The sequence below is a fragment of the Teleopsis dalmanni genome, chromosome 2 (genome assembly GCF_002237135.1).
Source record: "Teleopsis dalmanni isolate 2A chromosome 2, ASM223713v2, whole genome shotgun sequence".
In the NCBI taxonomy this organism is placed as follows: Eukaryota; Metazoa; Arthropoda; class Insecta; order Diptera; family Diopsidae; genus Teleopsis; species Teleopsis dalmanni.
In genome coordinates this window covers 120,973,967-120,996,170 of record NC_051847.1, presented here as the reverse complement: position 1 = coordinate 120,996,170, position 22,204 = coordinate 120,973,967, and the positions used below count along the sequence as shown (strand labels likewise).

Below are 22,204 nucleotides of genomic sequence, written 5' to 3'. Positions count from 1 at the left end.
AAGTAAATAAACAAATAGTGTGCCTAAAAGCATAAGCTTAGATCTGAATAAATCTGAACGGAGATTTAAGAGGTATACCGTTGTCTGGTCTTCGAGTACTAGTAAATATGTTATACAAGATTTTGTGCAGGTTAGGTCCTGTCTGCCTTCATCCCATTCTATAGTTCAGTGTGCCATTAACGCCGATATTAATTCAGATACTTTCTATTTACTGCTATAGATTAGGTCAGAGATTCTACATTTGGAATATATAAGCTATATAGCTCTTAATTATCTGTTGTAGAAATATTATCCCAACTTCTGGCTGGTAGGGATAAGATTTGTAACGAGAAATTCCATCGAACAGGCGCCCCGTTTCGTTTGCATTTGCAGGAACCCAAATGAGACTTATCTTGCAATTACTAGCTATATTTAATTACTGTATATATTGTACAGAATTTATTTTCCAAAGAAAGTAAGATATTCTAACTACATTTATGTTGTTTCCAATTTACCACATACAGCTTTTGTTAAAAAAAAGCTTTGAAAAAATTAAGTTATATTATATCGGTAATATCAGCGAGAGTCTCACTGTCAATGAAATTATTCAATTTTAGTCAAATCACAATTTAGTCGAATCTTTCTATGGATAAGTCTACCATTACGGGATATAGTTTGTAAGCATCTGATTTAACTTTGCGTAAAGAAACTAAAGATGAAAGTGTGATTTTGGCTTCCAGAGCAAAACATTTATTATCCTCTTCATCTGTCTCTTACTATTGTAATATAACTTGTTCTAGTAGTTCTAAAGTGGTACTAAAAGTAGTACTAAAAGTACTACTATTACTAATATTATAATATTACATGGTTCTGGTTATCCAAGAAAGGCGGTTATCCAAATATATTGGTCATATATTGGTACATCTACGGATCTAAAATATTTTTATTTATTAAAGTCTTATTAACAAAGATTTTACAATACAAACAAATCCTTTCATTTGTCTGAGCCTTATATATATAGATATATAGTGCATTATAGATATATAATGCATTAGATCCTGAGGTAATGTATTAAGACTACCGTTGTGAACATGCTTGTTGTGTACTCGTTATGACCCATTCAACTCACTTATTTTAATATATTAGATTTAATTTTAATTTTCTTAGAACTATTGTGAGCCATATATTTCACTCAGTAGTTTCTTTATTTTAAAAGATAATTTTTTTTTAAGTTTTCGTGTTCCACCTACGATGTATTTAATTAGCAAAAAGTTTACGACTAAAGTAAGATTAGGTTTTTTTCCTATATACATATACATTAAGTTAATAATCTGTTGTGTAATGTTTGTAACTGATCGTACCATAAACCACCTTTGAAAATTATTAATTAATTTACATTCCTCAAGTTATATGGGCTTTTTTGTTTATATTAAATATTATTAAAAAAATTTATAGCCGTTATCTTTGCTATTTTAAAATCTATTAAAAGTTTTAATTTTGTTAAGTTTTTTATTGAAAGTCATTTGAATGTCACAAGATTCTGATGTACTTTTTAATTATAGAAGATCCAAATATATGTTTTGATTCCTAATTTTTATTATTGAAAAATAATTAACTTGACTCTAATTCAATCGTTATTAGATAATGCTTATTACATCTACATCTTTGTTATATAGTATATAATGTTCTCATTACTTGGGGTTGTTCACCCCATATTTTTACATACATACGTATATTAATTATTATTACATTGTGATAGTTTGTTAAGACAAAATTTATTTTAATTTATTTATATTATTTCCATCCAATAATATTTTTTTAAAAGGGTTCAAATAGAAATGAAAAGATAACAACAAAAATTTTAGCTAATATATTGAAATTTGACTGACCATACAACGCTGTTTTGAGTATTGTTAAGTACTCATCATCAGGGGTCTTAGAAAATATTCGAATTATTTTATTAGTTTATAGTCCATATATAATCTGCTTGGGCTGCAAGTGCTGGGCTCGTCTTAAGACGCGTTACTATCGACAAAAAAGGTAACATTAATATTTCTTTAGCTTTGTGATTGTTCCTTTCGTACAGTTTACTGTCATTTGAATTAGAACAAACTATTGAAAAAAACTAAAATTATTTATTTTTCTTGATTCTTGACAGAAAATACTTTTTATTACTTTAATTTGTGGTATTATATTTCAACCGCATTTTTGAACAGATAGTAAACAATGGGTTTCCGAAGTATTAAACTTCTTTTCTCTTAAGTATTCTATTATTGTATAAGAAAAGTGCTTACTTAATCCACAAATATCTTATAAGTAGTAACTTCTTGAAATTTTTGTACATAACTTGATTGTTATAGAGAAGTTTCTTAAGAATTCAAGTGGTATATTCTTTACCTTTGGAGGTTACTGAGGTTACTGACTGCATTATACAAATAACATTCATGTACATTATAAAATTAGTTAAAAGTTGGATTGAAAGAATATCAATTAAATCTAATAAGAATGTTTGCTTCCTTAGTATGAAACACAGAGGATAATATCAAGCAAATTTACAAGATATATATAATAATGCAAATCTGTAAAAACTGATAAGTCTGAATTTTTTGAGTACATCAATAGAAGACTTACTAAAATCTGTCAGACCTTTGAAAGCTTTCACTTAAGTTTAGCTATTTATGATGTCGTAAATAGAACTTTCGATACAATTTCTATTTTTCAAGTTCATTTTGTAAAGTAACCATCGAATATTTTTTTAAATAGCCCAATAAGAAAATAAATTTGACTCCGAAGTCAGTAGACGTTTTTAGCTCGATTTCAATTTCCCAGACACGCCAATTTGATAATGGATTTTACTAGAGAGCTGTTTCAATATATGATAAATATTAGGGACAAAATGTAGATCATTTAACAAAAGTTTAGCATGCTAAATAAAAATCATGACGAGGTCTTTCAAGTTTATCCATATGTAATGCTTTATTTAATTTATTGCAAAAAAAATTAGTTTATTCCATAATTCTTAAATGATAAATTAAGATTCTTTAAATAAATGTTTATTCTATTTTATATATATATATTTTCTATGTATTTATATTTATTTATTCAATTTTGTATTTTTAAAATTTAATAAATCAAAATAAAATACTCTTCAAAATTCCCTCGTAATTTCATTGTGAAATAGCATTATTTTTAATACGCATTTAGTAGTAGACGCTATCGTTTAGTAGTAGATAAAAACGGTTTAACAATTTATTATAAGCCGCCTAAGAAAAATACAAGTCATTCTTATTGAGTGCCAACAATCTTAGTATGAAAAAATGACGTACTTTTAGAACTGTAATTAAGTTTCCAAATAGGTTTATTATAATTGTAAGCAATACAAACTGTAATGGGAATATATTCCGAATATAAAAACTAAAATCATCATGGTTTTAATGGGTAAATATGTGTCCATTAGATGGTGAAGTTTTAATTTGAAATGAAATTCTTGCATTTCTACATATGCATTTCATTTTCCATTAATTTATTTGAAAACAAACCTCCATACTCATTGGACAAACAAATTAGTCTTGGATTTACCTCTTAAGTATCTATCTTTCTATCTTTTTTATTATACAAGTATATGTATTTGTAAGTTTGAGCATCATAGAAGGAAATGGAATAAAAATGTAAATGACATTATGAGCTGTAATTTTTATGGCATATAATGATGAAACTATATACTAGAAAACAGGAGAAGAGAACAGAAACGTGAGTATATACTAAGTGGATTGATGAATACCCGGCTTAAGTAATAAAAACGCATTTGTGTTAGAAAATTATATATTATGCTTTAATATACCTTTTAGCTCGACACAATGATCTTGCAACATTTGGATATCTATTGAATAATACAATTTGTCAAATCCCCCAAAATATACTTCAGTTTTCCATTCCACTTTAGCATTTCACGCAAATTTCTTTCTCTGGAGCTGTCTTTTCAAGTTCCGAAACAGGCAACAGTTATTGGGAGCTAAATCTGGATAAAATGATGGGTGAGAAAGCAATTCGTACCATAATTTATTTCATTTTGACATGGTGTTCATTGACGTGTGGTCGTTTTTTCTTGATTTCCCCACTCAATCGCACGTTTGGGAACCTTACCCTCGGGCTCTACCCAATTTCTGGTTTGTTGTTTTTCCTCAGATGTGAAGTAATGCATCTATGTTTCAACAATTGTCACCACTTGATGCTCATAGTCAGCTAGATTGTGCATAGATAATTCCAAAGAATGTTTTGAATGACAAAGTCGTCATCGTTTTTGGTCAATTGTGAGCAAAAACGACACCCATCTTACCGAAAGCTTTTTTATACCTAAATATTTATGTAAAATATTCGATAAACGTTCATATGTTAAGTTTGTTATCTCTGCTATCTTATACAAGGCTTTTTTCAATATTTTTTTTAGTAGTGACCTCTTTTGGACGACCCGGACGCTCTTCATCCAAAACACTCTTATGATCACGTTTAAATTCAGCTTTCCAATATTTTATTGTCGATTGCCGTTTCCAGAACAGAGTCCATTTGCAATTTGATTGCATCGTTGTTCATTCCTTTCAAATGGAGGAATTATTACTGAACTGAATATTCGATTTTTACTATTTTATAAAAAATCACTAAGGTGCACTAATTCAATTACTTGCAAAAGTGAATCAAACATCTGATATCAAGTCTAAATTTTTACAGTAGTCGTTTAAAACTTGGCAGATATACAAAATATAATTAATTGGCAACAGGCGTTTGCACCTGTTGTGAATTCAGGTATGAGTCATTATAAATCCATATAGTAGATGAAAGTATCGCTATAACCTTTATTACTCAGACAGCGGTTCTAACATTTTTTTCTTGTTCTCATTTACTTAAAGTTTAATATTCCAACTATACGGCGAATACGAATTCGTATTCGATTATTCGTTTTGCATCAAGTAGTACAAACAATTGGGTTTTTCAGTATGATTTTGTGCGTTCTTTCTAGTTGTAAAGTAATTTATTGTAATTTAATGCCTCTACAAACAGAATAGTTATGAAATTTAATAATTAAAAATTAAAATATGATTAATTAATTCAATTATTTTACCGTTGGTTTATGGTATAAGCACAGTAGTGAATTTGTTAATAAAACTTTCACAGCAAATTAACAAAACTCCAGAAAAATGTGCAAACATAAAAGTCAGTTGGTTGGTTAAGGTGCGCTGACTCTGAGCTTCAAATTTGGCAGGGCACGAGTTCAAAAAATTATTTACGAATAATTAAATACAATAATTATATCTAAGACCACTGATGATGGGTATTTGGCAATACTCGAAACAGCTGTATGGTCAGAAAAAAATTCAATAAATTAAAAATAATATAAAATGAATTTTTGTTGTTGTAGTTCACTACCGTTCGAAAAACCACTTTATGCAATTTATAGTGTTTAACAATTATGCTCTATACTTTTTCAATTGTAAGAAATATGAATATTTTAATTTTAAATAGATTTTTTTGTAGGTTTTTTTTATTATTGTTAAAAAGTTATGCATATTTTTTTATTGCGACACATTAATCTTACTTATCCACAGTTGGAATAATTATTGTATTTATCATTAAAATCTTAATATCACAATTTGCTTGTAATGAATATAGAATAAATAAACGTATTTATTGCTTATAAGCATTTATTGCTTTTAAATTTTTTAAAATTTTTTTTCTGATGAATTGCTGTTTAATTGATTGACATTTTAAAAAGATCCATAAACATTGAGAAATTCCAACTTTACAATTTAACAATATTTATTGTTCTACCGCTAACAAGTAACACGCTCGTTTTACATACGTAGGTATGTACGTGCAGGTTGACTTTACATATTGTAACAATAATTACTTAATTAATTGTCGTAAATTGTTTACAAGCCATTTACATATTTACATATTTTAAATGTTTTATTGATATTTGAATATATGTGGAAATACGGCGCATATACTTAAATGTTAAACTGTCATCACAAATCATATTCGCTATTGATTAGGTGTGGACTTCATAGAATTCACAACGTTGGAACTAGAAATCTTCAATGGAATTTACATAAATTCCGACTTCTCTTATTAAAAATAGGTTACACATTACAATTTTATAGATTGAATAAAATAATGAATTCTTAAAGTGGTGCATACTATAAAAACAATTTGTATATATGTACATTGTTAATAGATTCGGTGTTGTGACACAATAGAGCTTCATGAGATTCTGGTACAGCATTCCTAATAGAAATAAATAAATAACTGGTAAAAAGTTATTTGTTTCTTTTTTCCAAGAAAATATTATGAAGATAAAGATAAATTACCAGAAACACTTTCCTGGTTGTTGTAAACAACTTTACTTGTTCTAAGTCCTATTTCTTTCTAGTCATGTATCATTCCAGGTAATGTGTAATTATGGTATTTACTTTTGCGGTTCATGTTTCCTATTTCTTTTTTTTTTTCATTTAATACAATACTTGCTTAACCAACTAAAATTTAAATAAAACTAATATGCATAGTCATGTTCGACAAATAAATATAAACTAGTATGTGAACATACCTATACTCTCTCTACATATGGTAGAGTATTTCAAAGAAGCAGAATATCATCAAAACATTCTCCTCTTCTTTTAATTAAATTAATTAATTTAAGTAATGCATTGAACATTGATTCGACTTAAAATCAAATAACTCAAGCTTGCTTGAAGCTTAAAATTTGGCATTACAATCATGTCTTGTTTACAATTATTTTAGAATTTTCAATTAATAAAATTACATTAAAAAAAATTAATTTATTGCTCAGAGAAATTTATATTTACTGGCATTCATAATTACGCATGCAAGTATATATTCCGTACTCAACAACAGCAAAAACAACAACTACACTAGCAGTACCGATGAAGAATTAAATGTAAGAGTACAGGGAATTAAAGACACAACCAATTCTCAATACATACTACTGAAGAAAATTTAAAAGTTCTCAATACAAAGTGGAATTAATTTCTTTTAATTAAAGACAATTCCGGGATAATTCATAATGTTATTGGTTTTAAGCATAATATTCTCTAATAATTCAACATCAAACATAAAGTGTTGAACCTTTATTTTAGTTGAAATACTAAAGTGTGCTGAAATTCATCTAGAATTATGAATTGTATATTTTATATTATATTGTGGAACGTGGAAACAGCCCACCGTCCAACAAGTGGCCCCCCTAAAGTGAAGGATTAGCCGAAGTAGACTTCGATTCTCGGATATCGTAATTGAGTTAAAGCTAAAATGGCTTCCGTTCGCATAACTACATGTCTTGTTATGAATTGTAGATAAGAAGGAACGCTTTTTTCATTTCTTCTACTAAAACTGTAGAATTGATCAAAATCTTGTATCAAGCATACTATGAAAAAGATTGGGAAATACTGATTTAAAACTAATTACGCCTCATCTCAGGTATACATCTTACTAAGGTCTATTACGTTCAGTTTTTACTGGTAAGTATATCTGCCTTTATCTATCATACCTATGGTATTGTCTCAAAGTGCATTTATTTATAAAATATAAAACAAAATAACTAGAGATATGATTCTTAAAAATAATTTATACAATATTTCCATCTTATAACTACGTTGTCATTTATATGTGGAATATCTAACTGGAATATTATTTAAGTACTTTTAAATAATTTATTAAAAATATAAAAAAAAATATTTAAGGGCTTCTTCTTATTATTTAAAATCATTTGAATGACTTTTGTATAAAATTTTTTTAAAAATTATATTTAAAGGAAATACTGACATAAATTATTTTAATTACATTTCAATTTTAAGTATTCAAATTATACTCGTATCAAGGGCTCTTAATTTTTCTGAGCTATAATTAATTCTTTACAGATCTATGCAATTAGCTAAAAGTGCTTCCCTTTGTAATATAGCAAACGCTTCAATCAAGTTTTAATAATAATAAATATTAATTTAATAAACAATAGTTTGAGCTTCGATCAAGTATATCATTTTTAATAATTAACCATCAAAAGTAATAGGTTTTTGCACTTCAACGATTAATTGGAAATGTTAAAAAGCATTAAGAAAATAAGTTGCGGTTAAATATTTTTTAAGACCTGTGACTTTACGCTATAGTTGGTCATTAAGCCCTATATATTAATCCAAGATTAAACTGCTTTGCATTGCCATGTTGTGCTATACTATTACTCATATAACCATTACTATTACTATATGAATTACTTAAAGAAATTGAATTATACTCGTAGTTATCTATTTTAGACTTCCAGGTCCATATTTTACAATAAGTAGACTTCACCCAATTTTCAGTTTATTTATTTATTTATTTAAATATAAATTATTTGATAATTTGTTAAATTTATAATTTAATTGTTTAATATATATAAGCAATATTTTAACTTTAAAATGTGTATTTATCTATTTCTTTGATTTATTTAGTGCAGCCACCTGGCACTTTTTCATAACTTATCTTATGTTTATTTTAGTGCTTAAATTGTCTTTAACTTTTATATATTTTAATGCATTTGTGAGGCGGATTTATTAAGCATATATAAAGTCTTTCAACTCCTAGGAAGAGCATAGGGCCATAACAAAATTTATCTATTCAGATCGGTTATTAGCTAATAGCTTCTCAAACTTTTCTGCGTACGTGACATTTCCGTACCCGTTTGTCTACACTAGGTTTATTAAGTAATAAAGTTATTTTAATTACATTCAACTGGAAGGTGAATATATATCTAATTAAGAAAGCTTAAAGTTTTATATATAAATTTGTTTTTATCAATAGTATGTAATATCGAAAATTGGTAGCTGCGGTTATAAAAAGAGTTCAGATTGCGTTGAGAATTCAGAAAAATTTTTGCAAAGGGGTTAAAAAAAATATAACGAATCAGAAATTTAATAATCATATATGAATATATATATATAAATATATAAAATATATATAGTTTTGATGTGTGATCAACATTGAGAAGAAAGCCAATTTTAAAAATGATCAATTTGAATTTGAATTTTGTTTCCTTCGTATATGTTGGTTAGAGTCAGTTTTGAGGATTTTATCTCAGTTCCTTATAGATTAAAATTTACTACAGCACTCAAATAAGATCGCAAAGGAACTGTTAAACCTGAAAAGATGAAGAAGAGAGAATTATAAGTTGAAAAGCTTCAGTGGAAATAATTTTTCCAAGTGTGGTGATATATACCACACCATGGAAAAATAAATTTGTCTTCAAAGCTGCCATATTTTGATAGGCACTACTACCATATACTACTACTATATTCAAGTATAATTTAAACAGTAAAAACAGTAAAACCAAATGTAAATTTTATCCAAAACATTGTTTATCTGTTCAGGGAGAAAAAACTTTGAACTGCAATCGATGTCTGTAATAAGCCAATAATACGTGAAGGTCATTAACAACATGTAAAACATCTCAGTCAACCTGGCCTTGAAACAATAAGACCAGATCCAAGGAACTTATTAATTGAGGCTTAGTTAGAAAAACTATGCCTTTCGTTAAGTACTCATTGTAAGAGTTGGGAAAACTTAGACGGAGACACGCTTCCTCTTTGATTTCTTTGGTTAACAAAAGGAACAGATTTTTAGGGAAGAAATTTCCTGTCAAACTGCTCTTCAGTAAGAATGGATCTATTTTATTTATTTTTATTTTTTCAGAGAAATGTGGCATTAGAACAGAAAATAATTGCGAAAAGTTATTTGCAAAGCACCCAATCATGCATTAGTTGCTAAAGTATTTGCTTAGTTGAATTGATGTGTGTTATTGGTAGTGCTATTTTGAAGAACGATTTATATGAAATATTATGGAACAAAATGGCGATACTGTGCTTCAAAGTTTAATACTTAAATAAGCTTTCTTGAGTTGTACCCATTTCGGTACATTTATGCTATTTGTTGTCGTTTGCTTTTGAGGTGATAAGTGATTTTCTGGAGAATATGCTCTCAATAAACAATGATACTAATCTAGTATTCCTATCATTTGTACATACCAAAAAGTACCCGGATTTCGTTAGTTATTCCTTAAGTAATAGACCTTTTTCAAAAATTTTTTTGTTTACAGCAGCTGTTAATGTGAAGTTACCTCAAGTGCATTTAGCGATTTTTACTATGGAAAATTCAGTTGAACAACGAGTTTGTTTGGAATTTTCATGAAGTGATCGAATATTGTCCATCAATAACAAATACCGAAGAAAACGTGGCAAAAATCAAAAAAATTGTGCTGGAAGATCGTCGTATGACTGAAAGGGATATTGATAATGACTTAAACATCTCAAATGGATCCGTTCACCACATTCTACATGATATATTGGACATGAGACGCGTTGCAGCTGGACTTGTACCGAAATACCTTGATTTTTTGCAAAAAGAATACCGAAAGAACGTGTGTGAAGAAATGATTTTTGAGCATGGAAACGACTCTATATTCATGAAACGCATCATAACAGGTGATGAGACATGGGTTTATGAGTATGGCGTCGAAACCAGTCAACAATCGAGCGAATGGCGTTTCGAAAACGAGCCAAAACCCAAAAAACCGCGCAAAAGTCGCTCGAAAATTAAAGTTATGCTCACTGTTTTTGTCGACTACCGAGGTGTTACGAATTACGAATTTTTGCCAGTGGGTCATACCATCAATAAAGAATATTACCTCGGTGTTATGAGGCATTTGCGTGAGTCCATCCGTAAGAAAAGGCCAGATTTGTGGAAAGCCAACAATTGGATTCTTCACCACGACACCACTGTCATCGCTCCGTGCGACTTTTTCCTGTTCCCGAAACTCAAATTGCCACTTCGTGGTAAGCGTTTTGAGTCGATTGAATCGGTAAAAGAGAATTCGTTGAAGGAACTAAAAGCCATACCTTCACGGGCCTACGAAAAGTGTATGGAAGATTGGGTTAAGCGTTGGCATATGTGTATCGCTTCAGAAGGAGCATATTTTGAAGAAGATAAAATAAATTTGCAATACATTTTAAATTTATGTGTTTTATTTACAAAATCCGGTACTTTTTGAGCGCATCATATGTACATATTTCAAAACAATGTGGTGTAATATGAGTTTTAAAATTAAAAAAACGATATCGACTAACGCTACCATTACCGAGTGAAACGTATATATTTATTGCTTGATTAAATGAATTTCTGATCAGATGGGTTAAATGAACAGGAAAAAATAGTTTTTCAATATGGCAAAGTTTGCTGTATCTATGAAAAATTATTTGAGATGGCAGAGCTGGGGAGTTGTATTATACTCACAATTATTCCTAGGGATAAGCAACAATTTTAATGAAGAACGGTTCAGTAATTTCCAAGAAGTCGAAGAATAAATGCAGGAAGTAATGCACTTCTAAGGATGTGAAATTTATTTGACACTAATTTTGTACTTTGCCTGAAGTTCGAAAATATGATTATATATTTTTATTTATATAGTTTTTATAGTTTTTAAGAAATTTTTTTATTTACATCAATATTTCGACAATATTTCGAGGGTACTATAATGTTCTTATAATGTAGCAATAATTGCGAATTGTAGTTCAATTCTATTAATATCATATTGGTGTTATTAAGGAACGAAAGTTTTTGCTTAGTGTTTTAATTCGAAATAATTCTAGTTAACCTGACCTATGTACTGAAGTTATATCTGCTATCACAATAATCCTCGAGGATGCAGTGACGCGGTGACTAGTTCCCAACCCTTTTAGAAAATATATCTGCTATTAAAACTAATGAGTCCTATTTTCGTGATATTAGAAAAGTTCTCATAATTACTTCTGTTAGAAAACTTTCAAACCCTATTAAGCAGTAAATAAAAGCAAATAATGAGAATAGAAATAATGATAAACATATGAAAGAATAATTTTATACTGAAAACTTGTTGGGGTTGATCTTGGTTAGTAAGTTATGCCTATACATCTAAAAATGTTTTCTTACTCCATCCGTTTTTTCTCTCTTTCCTTCTCAGTTTCTATCTCACACTTTTTTTCTTATTTTCATTATGATGTAAACGGTATATATTCCACATCATTATTTTATAATATTATATTAGAGAAGAAAGATTGATACTTGAAAGGGGATTAAGTCAATTATGGGTCATTTCCTAGAAATATACTCAAGAGTGGTATACAAATTAAAAATTTAAGTAGTTTAGATTATTTTTCTTTTATCGAAAGAATCAGTTCATCTGGTCAATCAGTTCATCTGGTTCAATAGCAGCATTTTAACGTATTGAAATTGTAGTAAACCCACTCAATCTGTTGTAAATTCTAGCCATTTGTTCTGATTGGCAGTAGGGTCAAAATCTAAAATAAGTTCCACTAATTTTAAAATCTCAATATGAGCCTCGTTCGTTGATATGCTTCCACATCGAAATACATACTCGGCTTTAATTGCAGACAATGATTATTTATCTACATTGCTTTTGTGCATGTACAGCTCAATGTTTCAATTTGGAGGGGGCTTTAACCACTCAAGTCCCACCCTTGGCTATGACTCAAGTCAGTTGGAATAATAATAGTTAACGTTACCCATTAGTTTCTATTGGTTAACAATAACCGACAAAATATACAAAACATGCTTAATTAGTAACAAATTAAAATAAAACTTTAATAATTTTTATTACAGAAAGAACTTTGAGAATTCGTGGAAGCTCGTATAATTAATCTTTCCGCTTTCTTCTTCGTAAATAGTTAGAAAACGTGTTTAGAAAAAGTAGCAAAATAAATTTTAATAGACTTAAGCACTTGTAACGCAATTTCTTACAATATTTCTCGATTTGAAAAATGAAAATAATTAACTATATAACATTTTAAATTTATTTAAAATGAATATGAGAACTTGTTTTGCAATGTCATAAATTTTTAGATAAATCCAAACAACGCATTGCGATGGGATGAAGTATAAAAGCGCGAACGAAAGTCGGACTGAAATTTGTTTTCGAGCTGCTTCCAACACGTGTAGTTGCATGACTTTTCGTTTCGCGAAAGAGGTTTGACTTGAGATTTTTTTAAAATCGCATATATAAATAGAGAAATTACTGAATAAATTATAAAATAGTTAATTTTGAAACTAGAAAACTAGTTAATAAAACAAGCTTCACACTTTCAAAATGTCCGCACCACATTTCGTGACTACGGCCGAGGAGCTATCGAAAATACGCAGTCTTAATCGCGGAGAGTCGACTTCTTCGACGAGCAGTAGTTTATTGGATACGCCAGTTTGGCTTTCTACAAAATATATACAAAAAAGCTTACGTATATATTATAATGATCACACACTTAAAGTAAACAATATCAATATAACACCAGCATTAGGACGTGGTGAGAATTATGGTGGCGTTCTAACGCGCATTAATGCCGAATATGTCACTGGGACCGGCCAACATCAAGTTGGTCATTATATCGTGAAAACAAGTTTCGAGGGCGATGAATTGGCACGACAAATAATGGAACCCTATGATATCTTCAACTGTGAGATGTCCATCTATGAAAGTGTGCTACCCAAACTGAACACGTTGCTACGTGAAATTGGCGATAATGAGCAAATATTTGCTGCAACAATGAATGTGGATTATAGGAAATCAGCACTTATTTTTGAGGATCTCACTATGCGTGGCTTTACCAATCCAGATCGTTTGCAAGGTTTGGATAAGAATTTATCAAAAATGGTGCTAAAAAAATTGGCTAAAATGCATGCTGCCAGTGCTGTGTTGAATGAACGTGAACCTAGATCTTTAGAACATTACGACCGCGGCATGTATAATCGTCATACAGACAATTATGCACCTTGCTTTGTGGGATTGTTAGAGGCGATGGGTAGACGTCTTCGTCAATGGCCGGGCTACGAGCATTATGCACAAAAGATAGAAAAACTGAGGCCAATGTATATGGAATTAGCGAAACGCGTATTTGATCCACTTGAAGGTAGGCTGAATGTCTTGGCACATGGTGATATCTGGACCAATAATGTGATGGTAAAATATGATAAGGAAAGTGGCAATCCTTTAGATGCAGTTATAATTGATTTTCAATACTCAGCTTGGGGTTCACCAGCAATTGATTTATTTTATTTCTTTAATACATCATTGAACGAAGAGTTACAATTAGCTGTGGAAGATGAACTGATACAATATTACTATGAAATTCTGGCGGATACATTAAAAAAGTTGCGTTACAAAGCTAAGATACCAAGTTTACACAGCTTCCATATGGAGTTAGAAGAAAAAGCTTTTTATGGTGAGTATGACTGTATATGCTTTAATTAATTATAAAAAATAAGATAATTAATTATTTATGCTTACTCAGCTGGGGCATCAATTTTATTTTGTGTAAATTAAAAAAGTTTTCTATATAAAAACGTTTTAAATTTTATTCGACCTTACCAATAGGTCGGGTTTTCATTAGTCCTTATACTCTAGATATACAAACATGACATATATTATTATATTATAACATATTTTATTAAATTTTATAATATATTATATTATATTTTAAATATATGAAAATATATTTTATTTAAATTTAAACATTTTTTATGGTTTGTAACTATTAAATAATTTTCATTTTTTTTTTAGCATTTTGCGCATCCTGTATTTTACAGGCTGTACAAAGGAATGAGGATACTCATGATGCTGATTTCAATGCTCTCATGTTGGAAGATGAACGCGCTGTAAAATTTAAGGACAGCTGCTATGATACTGAATTCAGTGAAAGAATTGTTAAAAAGTTTCTACCAGTATATGATCGTAGGGGCTTGTTGGAGCCTGATCAGTAGTGAGACAAGATCTCTCTTCTCAGAGACTTTGAATGTAATTAAAAGAAAAATTTAAAAACAAATACACAGTAGTATATAGTATGTAGTATTGTTTAGAGAACTATATTGACAAGTATCAATGGTAGGGATTTATTTAATAAAATAGCACGAAAATTACACTTAATAATTTGTTAAGTAACATTTTAGATAATTCTATTAGGCATATAACTGTAGATAAGAATATCATATAAGAAAATTCGAAAACTACATTTTGTTAAAAACAATTTTATTTCTTTAATTCTTCTTAAGATAGAATAGTGTTTTATTGATTTATTAAATATATATATGTACATACATTATTTATATTTTGATATTTATTTTAAATTTGTTTTAATTTTAAAACTTCAAGAAATTTGTTTTTAATTCTGTATATATATCACGTTATGTATGTTATACATATCACGTTTTGTGGTCCTTAATTACCGGAATATGATCCTCAACTGTCAGATTATAGAAATAAAACTAATCTTTGTAGTAGAATGTAATTGAAGAAATTACAAGTTAGAAAATTTTACATTACTCATTTGGCTTGGAAGTAGTTTTTAAAAAAAATATATTGTTGTGCTTCATAGATCAAGAAAACCATTCAACTCAAATTCTTTAACTGTACGTTGCAGAAAGGCACGATATTTCGGGTTTTCCACATTTTGACGACGGATCTGATCCCCCTCTTCCGATCGTGTAAATAAGTTTTCCAAATTGGTTATGGCACCTGCATCCATCAAAATAATAGGTGTCAGACAAGTGGCAGCAATAACGGCTAAAAAATTGAAAATATAATAAATAAATAAATGTAAATTCATATTATTTTAAAACTGTAAATATATATCTATTTTAACCATACCTTGTAAGCTATTTTTAATTAATTCTATATTGATTTCTTTTAGAGTTGGTATATGTTCGGTATAGTTCAATTTTTCAAGTGTTTCTTTTAAAATGCGGTGATATTCTCTGATAATAAATTTAAAATGTACCTTACGTACATTTTCATTAACGGAACCAAAAAGAAAATAGTTGAGGTCTGTAGCTGGTGAGCCATAGTATGAAAGTTGATAATCCAACTGTAAGATATAGAACACAAGATAAAGAATCGGTATTAAAAGAATGGAGATAATAGAATATGTAGGTAGGTATATAGCCACATAGAAATCTTTAATTTGATTATTAGTTATTATGCATCATTCCTGAAATTAATTATTACGATTATAATTAGCTTACCATAACGACATCATCTGGTTCTTTTGTTTCATTGTTTATGTGAAACATCAAATTATCAACCCATATGTCTGCTAAATTGAAAACTCGAAAACCCTCTTCGTGTGATTCAAACATTTCTACAGCTTTTTGTAAAACATTTTCAGATAATTTGTACATTTTTTCTGTTATTTCCTCATAGCCTTTCCAGTGCGTCAGCTCTTCAGCAACGCAACGTATATTAACTGGAAAAAATACGAGAAAGTCCTTACGATCAGGATTACGTGATATTGCTGCTTCTTCAAAGAATTCCATAATGTTAGGCCTTTGTGCTGCTAGTACAGCGGAGCAGGCATGTAATTTTGCTAATTTTTCGATCGTTGGTAGTACATAATCTAAATTTAATAAACGACACTTTTCAAAATTCTCAAAACCAGTCACGGACATGTCTTCTAGTATAATGAATGGTTCTGGAGTTTCAGTGGTGTAGTAACAAGCAGGGGCAATTTTCGTGTTATCACCAATTGAGGCGAGCATCTCTTCTATGCGTGGTAATATTTCTTTGTATGCCAAAATTTCACGTTTGAAAAGTTTACTTTTATGTGCCACAACCCCACTCTGACCCTTGGGATGGTCCTAAAATTAGTAGATACCAAAAAAAAACTATGTAGTTATTGTAGTTAAATTACGAAAAGTAATATTTACAATAATGAAATTAAATATATGAAAAATATGTTTTATTTAATTTAAACAAAATTTTAACAAATACTTAATGTTAGTTTTGGAAAGAATTGGGAAGATGGCGGCAGAAGAATTTGTATTACAAACCTGTATTACAAACTAAAGAAATAATTAGATAAAAGCAAAAAACTGCCAGTTAGAAACATAAAAACTAATCTAAATTAAAATTGGTTATTTTTTTAAACAAAATACCACTTTGATGGCTATAGACCAAATTGAATTGAGTTGCCAATTTGTATTTGACGACAGGCCTGTGGCCAAAAATTAATTTAGAGGGGCTTACAGGTTTTAAAAGCAAATAATTTTTGAAGACTTCTTCTAGATTTTTGCTCTATAGTGGATATTTTCTTCTAGATCAACTGCAATGTCTTATTGAATCCAAAATTTAGCTAGGTAACTTAGTTTATTAGAGCTAATTAGGTTTTCTGATAGAGTTGTTACTCTTTTTTATGATATGAAATGATCACTCAACACTAACTGTTGTGATTGATGGAAAAACTGAAATTGTAAAAAATAAATATCTCCTTCCAGAAATATAAACTCCATCACTGTGCTTTAACTATATTAAAAACAGAGTTGATGCATCAGTCCTTCACACTGTAATATATATTCAATTTGTTCAATTGATAACGGTGTTTTTCTATCGATGTATATGTGTACATATAGCTTGTCTGATCAATTCAGAGGGGTATTCAGCTACTCAAATCCCTTCCAATTCGATCATGCTGATATGACTGCATTGATTTTAGTTCTCTTATTCCACAAAGTCGAAATCCTGACTACATCTCTACTTGATATCTTTGAGTTCATCAAAATGGAATACACATATCTTCATAGTTTATTGCAATAATTGTTGTTTAACCAATCCATGGCAAGTAGAGATATGTGTTTCATATGTATGGATTCTCATATGTAGTTATATTATTATTTATGCGATAGATTGTTTTTGCAATCGTTTTTTTATGATATTATTTTTATGTGAAAATATGTCATAAAAATGACAGAAAAATTATATCAATCGCATTTCTATTAAAATTATATTATAGTTTATACATTTAGTTTAGTTTATTATAGTTGATTATTATTTTTATAGCACAATGTGCCTATAGGACAAAGTGAATCCTTAGGGATTGTCGGTACGACCTATTATTCTTAATATTTTTCATACCGCGATTTAGCTAATTAGGATGGCTAATACCATCCATGGTCACTCGGCTTCAGAAGGAAGATCAGTTATTTTGGTTTGTTAACTTTAAGTTTGTTTAATTAGTTAAATCATAAGTTATTATTTTTTGTTTGATGTTGTATTTATATGGTTTCCAATTAATGTATTGATATTGTTCCCAATAATTAAATTTTTTCTGATTTACGGCAATGTCGAAAATAACAAAACCAGTTTAACAAGAAGCCATAATCTTTTAATATCAATATTTATTATACTATATATTCTATTTTTAAATTATTTTTTCTATATATTTAAAAAAATTTACACTATCAGATTACTTATTTTTAGGAGATAAGTTAAGGACAGAAATGGGAAACCTTTTAATTAGTTGACCATAGAGACCAAATATCATAGTTGGATTAAATTTTTAATGAAAGTAATATGTTAAAATTTGTAAAAATTTAGTTTTACTTTAAAAATAATCAATATATATAGAATCTTTGTTTCAATTTCTTTATATATAGTTAGCATATAGTTAGCCATGTTAGGCTGCTTGTTGCCCACATCTGTGTTTCGGTATATTTACAATTATGTCTGGCAATGAAGATATGAAAATTGAAAGTAATTTACAATTTCCTTAATTTTCAACTTTTTTTATTTAAAAATAAATTTAAATAGATTTTGTATTCTATGTTAAAAATCTATCCAATTTTGTAGATAGATTTCATCATGTAAAAAATTAATAATTTATATTGAATAAATGTTTAATTAATTTTGATTTTAGGGGCTTGTTTGCTTAATTATTTTGAATTAATTTGTTTGCTTTGCATTCACACCTATAATATTTATAATTATATATTTATATATTAACAATGTAACGCAATTTATTTCTATTGCTATTTATTCACATAAATTCATTATTAATAATTATTTTATAGGATTTGGATTTATATTGTTTCCAATTAATATGCGGGTGAAGCACTAACTTTTTGTCTCCGACTGACGTCAGGGTCAAAAATAAAAGAGCCAGTTTAATAAAAAGCTATATCTTTCAATATTAATATTTCTTATATTATACCTATATTCTATTTTTAATTTATTTACTTTATTTATTCGATTATACTACTATACTATTTATTTACATAACTCATTATTAATAATTATTTTAATATGCTATTAATATTTATATGTAGATCTAATTTGTATTCTAAACTCAAATAAGATTGAATAGGATATTCTGAAAGCACATTTAATTAAGAAAAGTGATTGATCTATGAATAATGTTTAAATTACTTTAAGATCTAGAAAAATTATTATTGTTGATCTTTTTAAAAGAAATTTAGGCATTACTAATATTAAACAAAATAAGTTTAGGATTTTGAACTATTATTATTAATTATTAAAACTATTGTCGTGAAATCGCCTAACAGTCGGTACTGCTGTCAGAAGAGTCCCATTGTATCAAAAGAGTGTGAACTTTAAGTGTCTACGAATTTGTAAGCCGGCAGATCTGTGTGTTATAGGTATAGTAAAACTGGTTCATAATAAAAGAAACAGATCATCCATTCACTAACACAAGCAGTTCGGTAGGAGAAGTAAAGGCAGACACGTCATACTTAATTAGATCAACAGACTGTATGAATCTTATTTACCTATATCTTGTTGATTATTTATCACAATAAATATTTGTGTGTAGGTCAGTTTTAGAGATTATTTATCTCTTAAACAAATATTGAATGGATTTGAGTAAATTTTTTTCACCACATAGTTTTTATATGGATTTATACAAGAAACTAAGTGATTGAAAATAATTTATATGTGTACGATTTAACATTTAGTTTTAAATAAACTAGTCTTTAATTTTGTTGTATATAAAAATATTTCAGATTTATATAAGTCCTACCTTGATAATCACGGAAAATTTTCCATCTACGCCACTGCGAGCTAAATGGAAGATAGCTCTATGCATTTCACTAGCAAATCCATTGGGCTTGTCACCAGTGTAAGTGCTTTTTATTACAAGATTACTGACTTGTAAGGTATCGTCTTTGAAGTATTCCTTAAGAACATCTTGCAAAAAATCAGTAGTAATCCATTCTGGAGGTTGATAGTCTTTAGCACCAGTACCCATTTTCTTTTTGTTTTCAAATTAAATTTATTCAAATGTGTGTAAATTTATTTAAATGTATTTAAATAAATTTAATTATATTACATTCGACACAATAGAAATTTTTTTTTTTAAGTCACCTGACTTGTGTGAATAACGATCACAAAAATGACCGGCACCAAATTAAGCTAAACGAAAATGAGTCTGAAATGCCTTTGAAGTTATTTTGGTTAAATTTTTATTTAATATATTTTATCTTTAATATTCACGTGTTAATTAAAAACTCTCTGCTCTCCGATTTTCGTAAAAGTATATGCCGGCTTAACGTTTAGAGCGCCGTACAAGATAAGAGCTTTCCGTACAATCAAGTCAATTTTTGCTCGTGTATTTATTGAGGTTCTGTACACTGAGCGAATTTTTAAGAATGCAAATATGAAAAAAATATATTAAGATTTTTAATTTATACAAACGAGTATTGTTCAAGTAAAACATATGCAAATTTCATTATGTAACACAACTGATTTCATTCAACTTATCAATGTAATATTCCGAATTTTTTTTTATAAAAACTTACATAATATTTTGTTTGTAGGCACGGGTTTTTCGTTCATATGCGAAATATAAACAAATATGTCAGTGCAAATCTAAATTATACTTAATAACACTGGGTATATGGTGAAATTGTTTATAACATTTAAAATATTTTTTTTAAGGTGGCAGAAGACCTGGTGCGACAGCGAAAACGTGAATAAGTTTGGCCGAAAGTGAGCTAACTGAAGCACGATATAGATGGAACGACATCTATAAAGCAGCATCAAATAGAGTTAGATTTAGAAGAATTATTGAGGACCTATGCCCCACTGGGAGAATTGGAAAATAGTAGTAGTAGTGGAATTATTATTTTTAATAAATTTCATCGTTTTTTAAGAACTCTCATTTCGATCAAATTCATTTATGCGAATCCCAGACATAATTGTTAAAGCCAATTAAGGCCATTAAAGGAATGGCCTTCAAAGCGCAACTACAGGCGTAGGAAAGGAATAGCTAAAGGAATAATCACAAACCGTACAGGATTAATCGGGACGCTGCGATGGTTTTGAACCAATATTAGTTGAGTTTTTGGCGAATTGGTTTCGAAGAATCAAGATAATGTGATATGGGGCATTATCGTGTTGCAAAAACGAAAAATTGTAGGCTCTCAATTCTGCCTTCAGGGAGCATAATCTTAAAATAATATTTCTTGTTAAACAGCCACATCACGATTGTTTGGCCCACATCACGATAATCACAGAAATCATTTTAAAACTTTTGCAATATATTCGCTCGATTGGTTGGTTGTTTTCGGATCGCATGCATAGATTCAATTTTAATATCCACTCATCATATATTTTATTTTATCCAAAGTGACGTTATTTTTTTCAGTCTTCTCAACCATAAAATATTCTTCAAAATAGGTTATACAATTCTAACTGAAAAGTTAGTAGTATCAGAAGGCTATATGATGATATGATTTCCAGCAGTTAATGATGATGTTTCCATACACCGATTAGTGTCTTAAACGTTTTCTTTGCCTACTTGGAGTTGTGTACAACAATTGTTAACATTTTTTGCGAGAAAGTCTATTCATTGAGGGTCTTTTGCAGTAGTCTTAACATTTCTGTAGCAGATATAATATTTCACAAACTAAATTTAATGCAAATTACTTCCTCTACAAATAAGAACATTGTAAAAATCGCTTATTTAAATTTTCATGTAGAAAACATTTGAATCCATTCTTAAGAGCAAAGTCGAACTAATTGTTGTCTATTTTCTTTCATACTTATTATTAAAGAACCGGTATATTTAGGAGTTTGTTAATTGATTGGATTCTTCTCGAGCACTACCATTACACCCAAATTCTTCAATAATATTATGTAGGTCGATTGCAAGTAATGTGTGAAATGTAGAAATGTGATTTTTTGAATAAATTTTGATAAATTCTTCACGCTCTATAAATGTGTACTTTGAATACAAATGTCTATTCTGGAGACAATTAACTAAAAATATTGCAATATAACGTGTAAAAATTTTAAAGTATTTATTTCATCATCTAACGTATTTATATATGAAAATTTATGTAGATGTAGATATAGATATGTAGA

The 22,204-nt window shown here is 28.9% G+C and overlaps 2 protein-coding genes across 2 annotated transcripts; one reads left to right on the top strand and one right to left on the bottom strand.

The window, feature by feature from the left end:
* The first annotated feature begins 12,961 nt into the window (after positions 1 to 12,961).
* LOC119684004 lies at positions 12,962 to 15,075 on the top strand. The gene is made up of 2 exons (XM_038097934.1): positions 12,962 to 14,279; positions 14,618 to 15,075. Exons 1-2 carry the CDS (start codon positions 13,154 to 13,156, stop codon positions 14,815 to 14,817), a joined length of 1,326 nt encoding a protein of 441 aa, XP_037953862.1. The 5' UTR covers positions 12,962 to 13,153; the 3' UTR covers positions 14,818 to 15,075.
* A 92-nt stretch (positions 15,076 to 15,167) lies between these two features.
* Positions 15,168 to 20,381, bottom strand: LOC119684003. The gene is made up of 4 exons (XM_038097933.1): positions 19,860 to 20,381; positions 16,075 to 16,686; positions 15,701 to 15,917; positions 15,168 to 15,616 (listed from the first exon to the last, which is right to left on the bottom strand). Exons 1-4 carry the CDS (start codon positions 20,085 to 20,087, stop codon positions 15,423 to 15,425), a joined length of 1,251 nt encoding a protein of 416 aa, XP_037953861.1. The 5' UTR covers positions 20,088 to 20,381; the 3' UTR covers positions 15,168 to 15,422.
* Between the last annotated feature and the right edge of the window lie 1,823 nt (positions 20,382 to 22,204).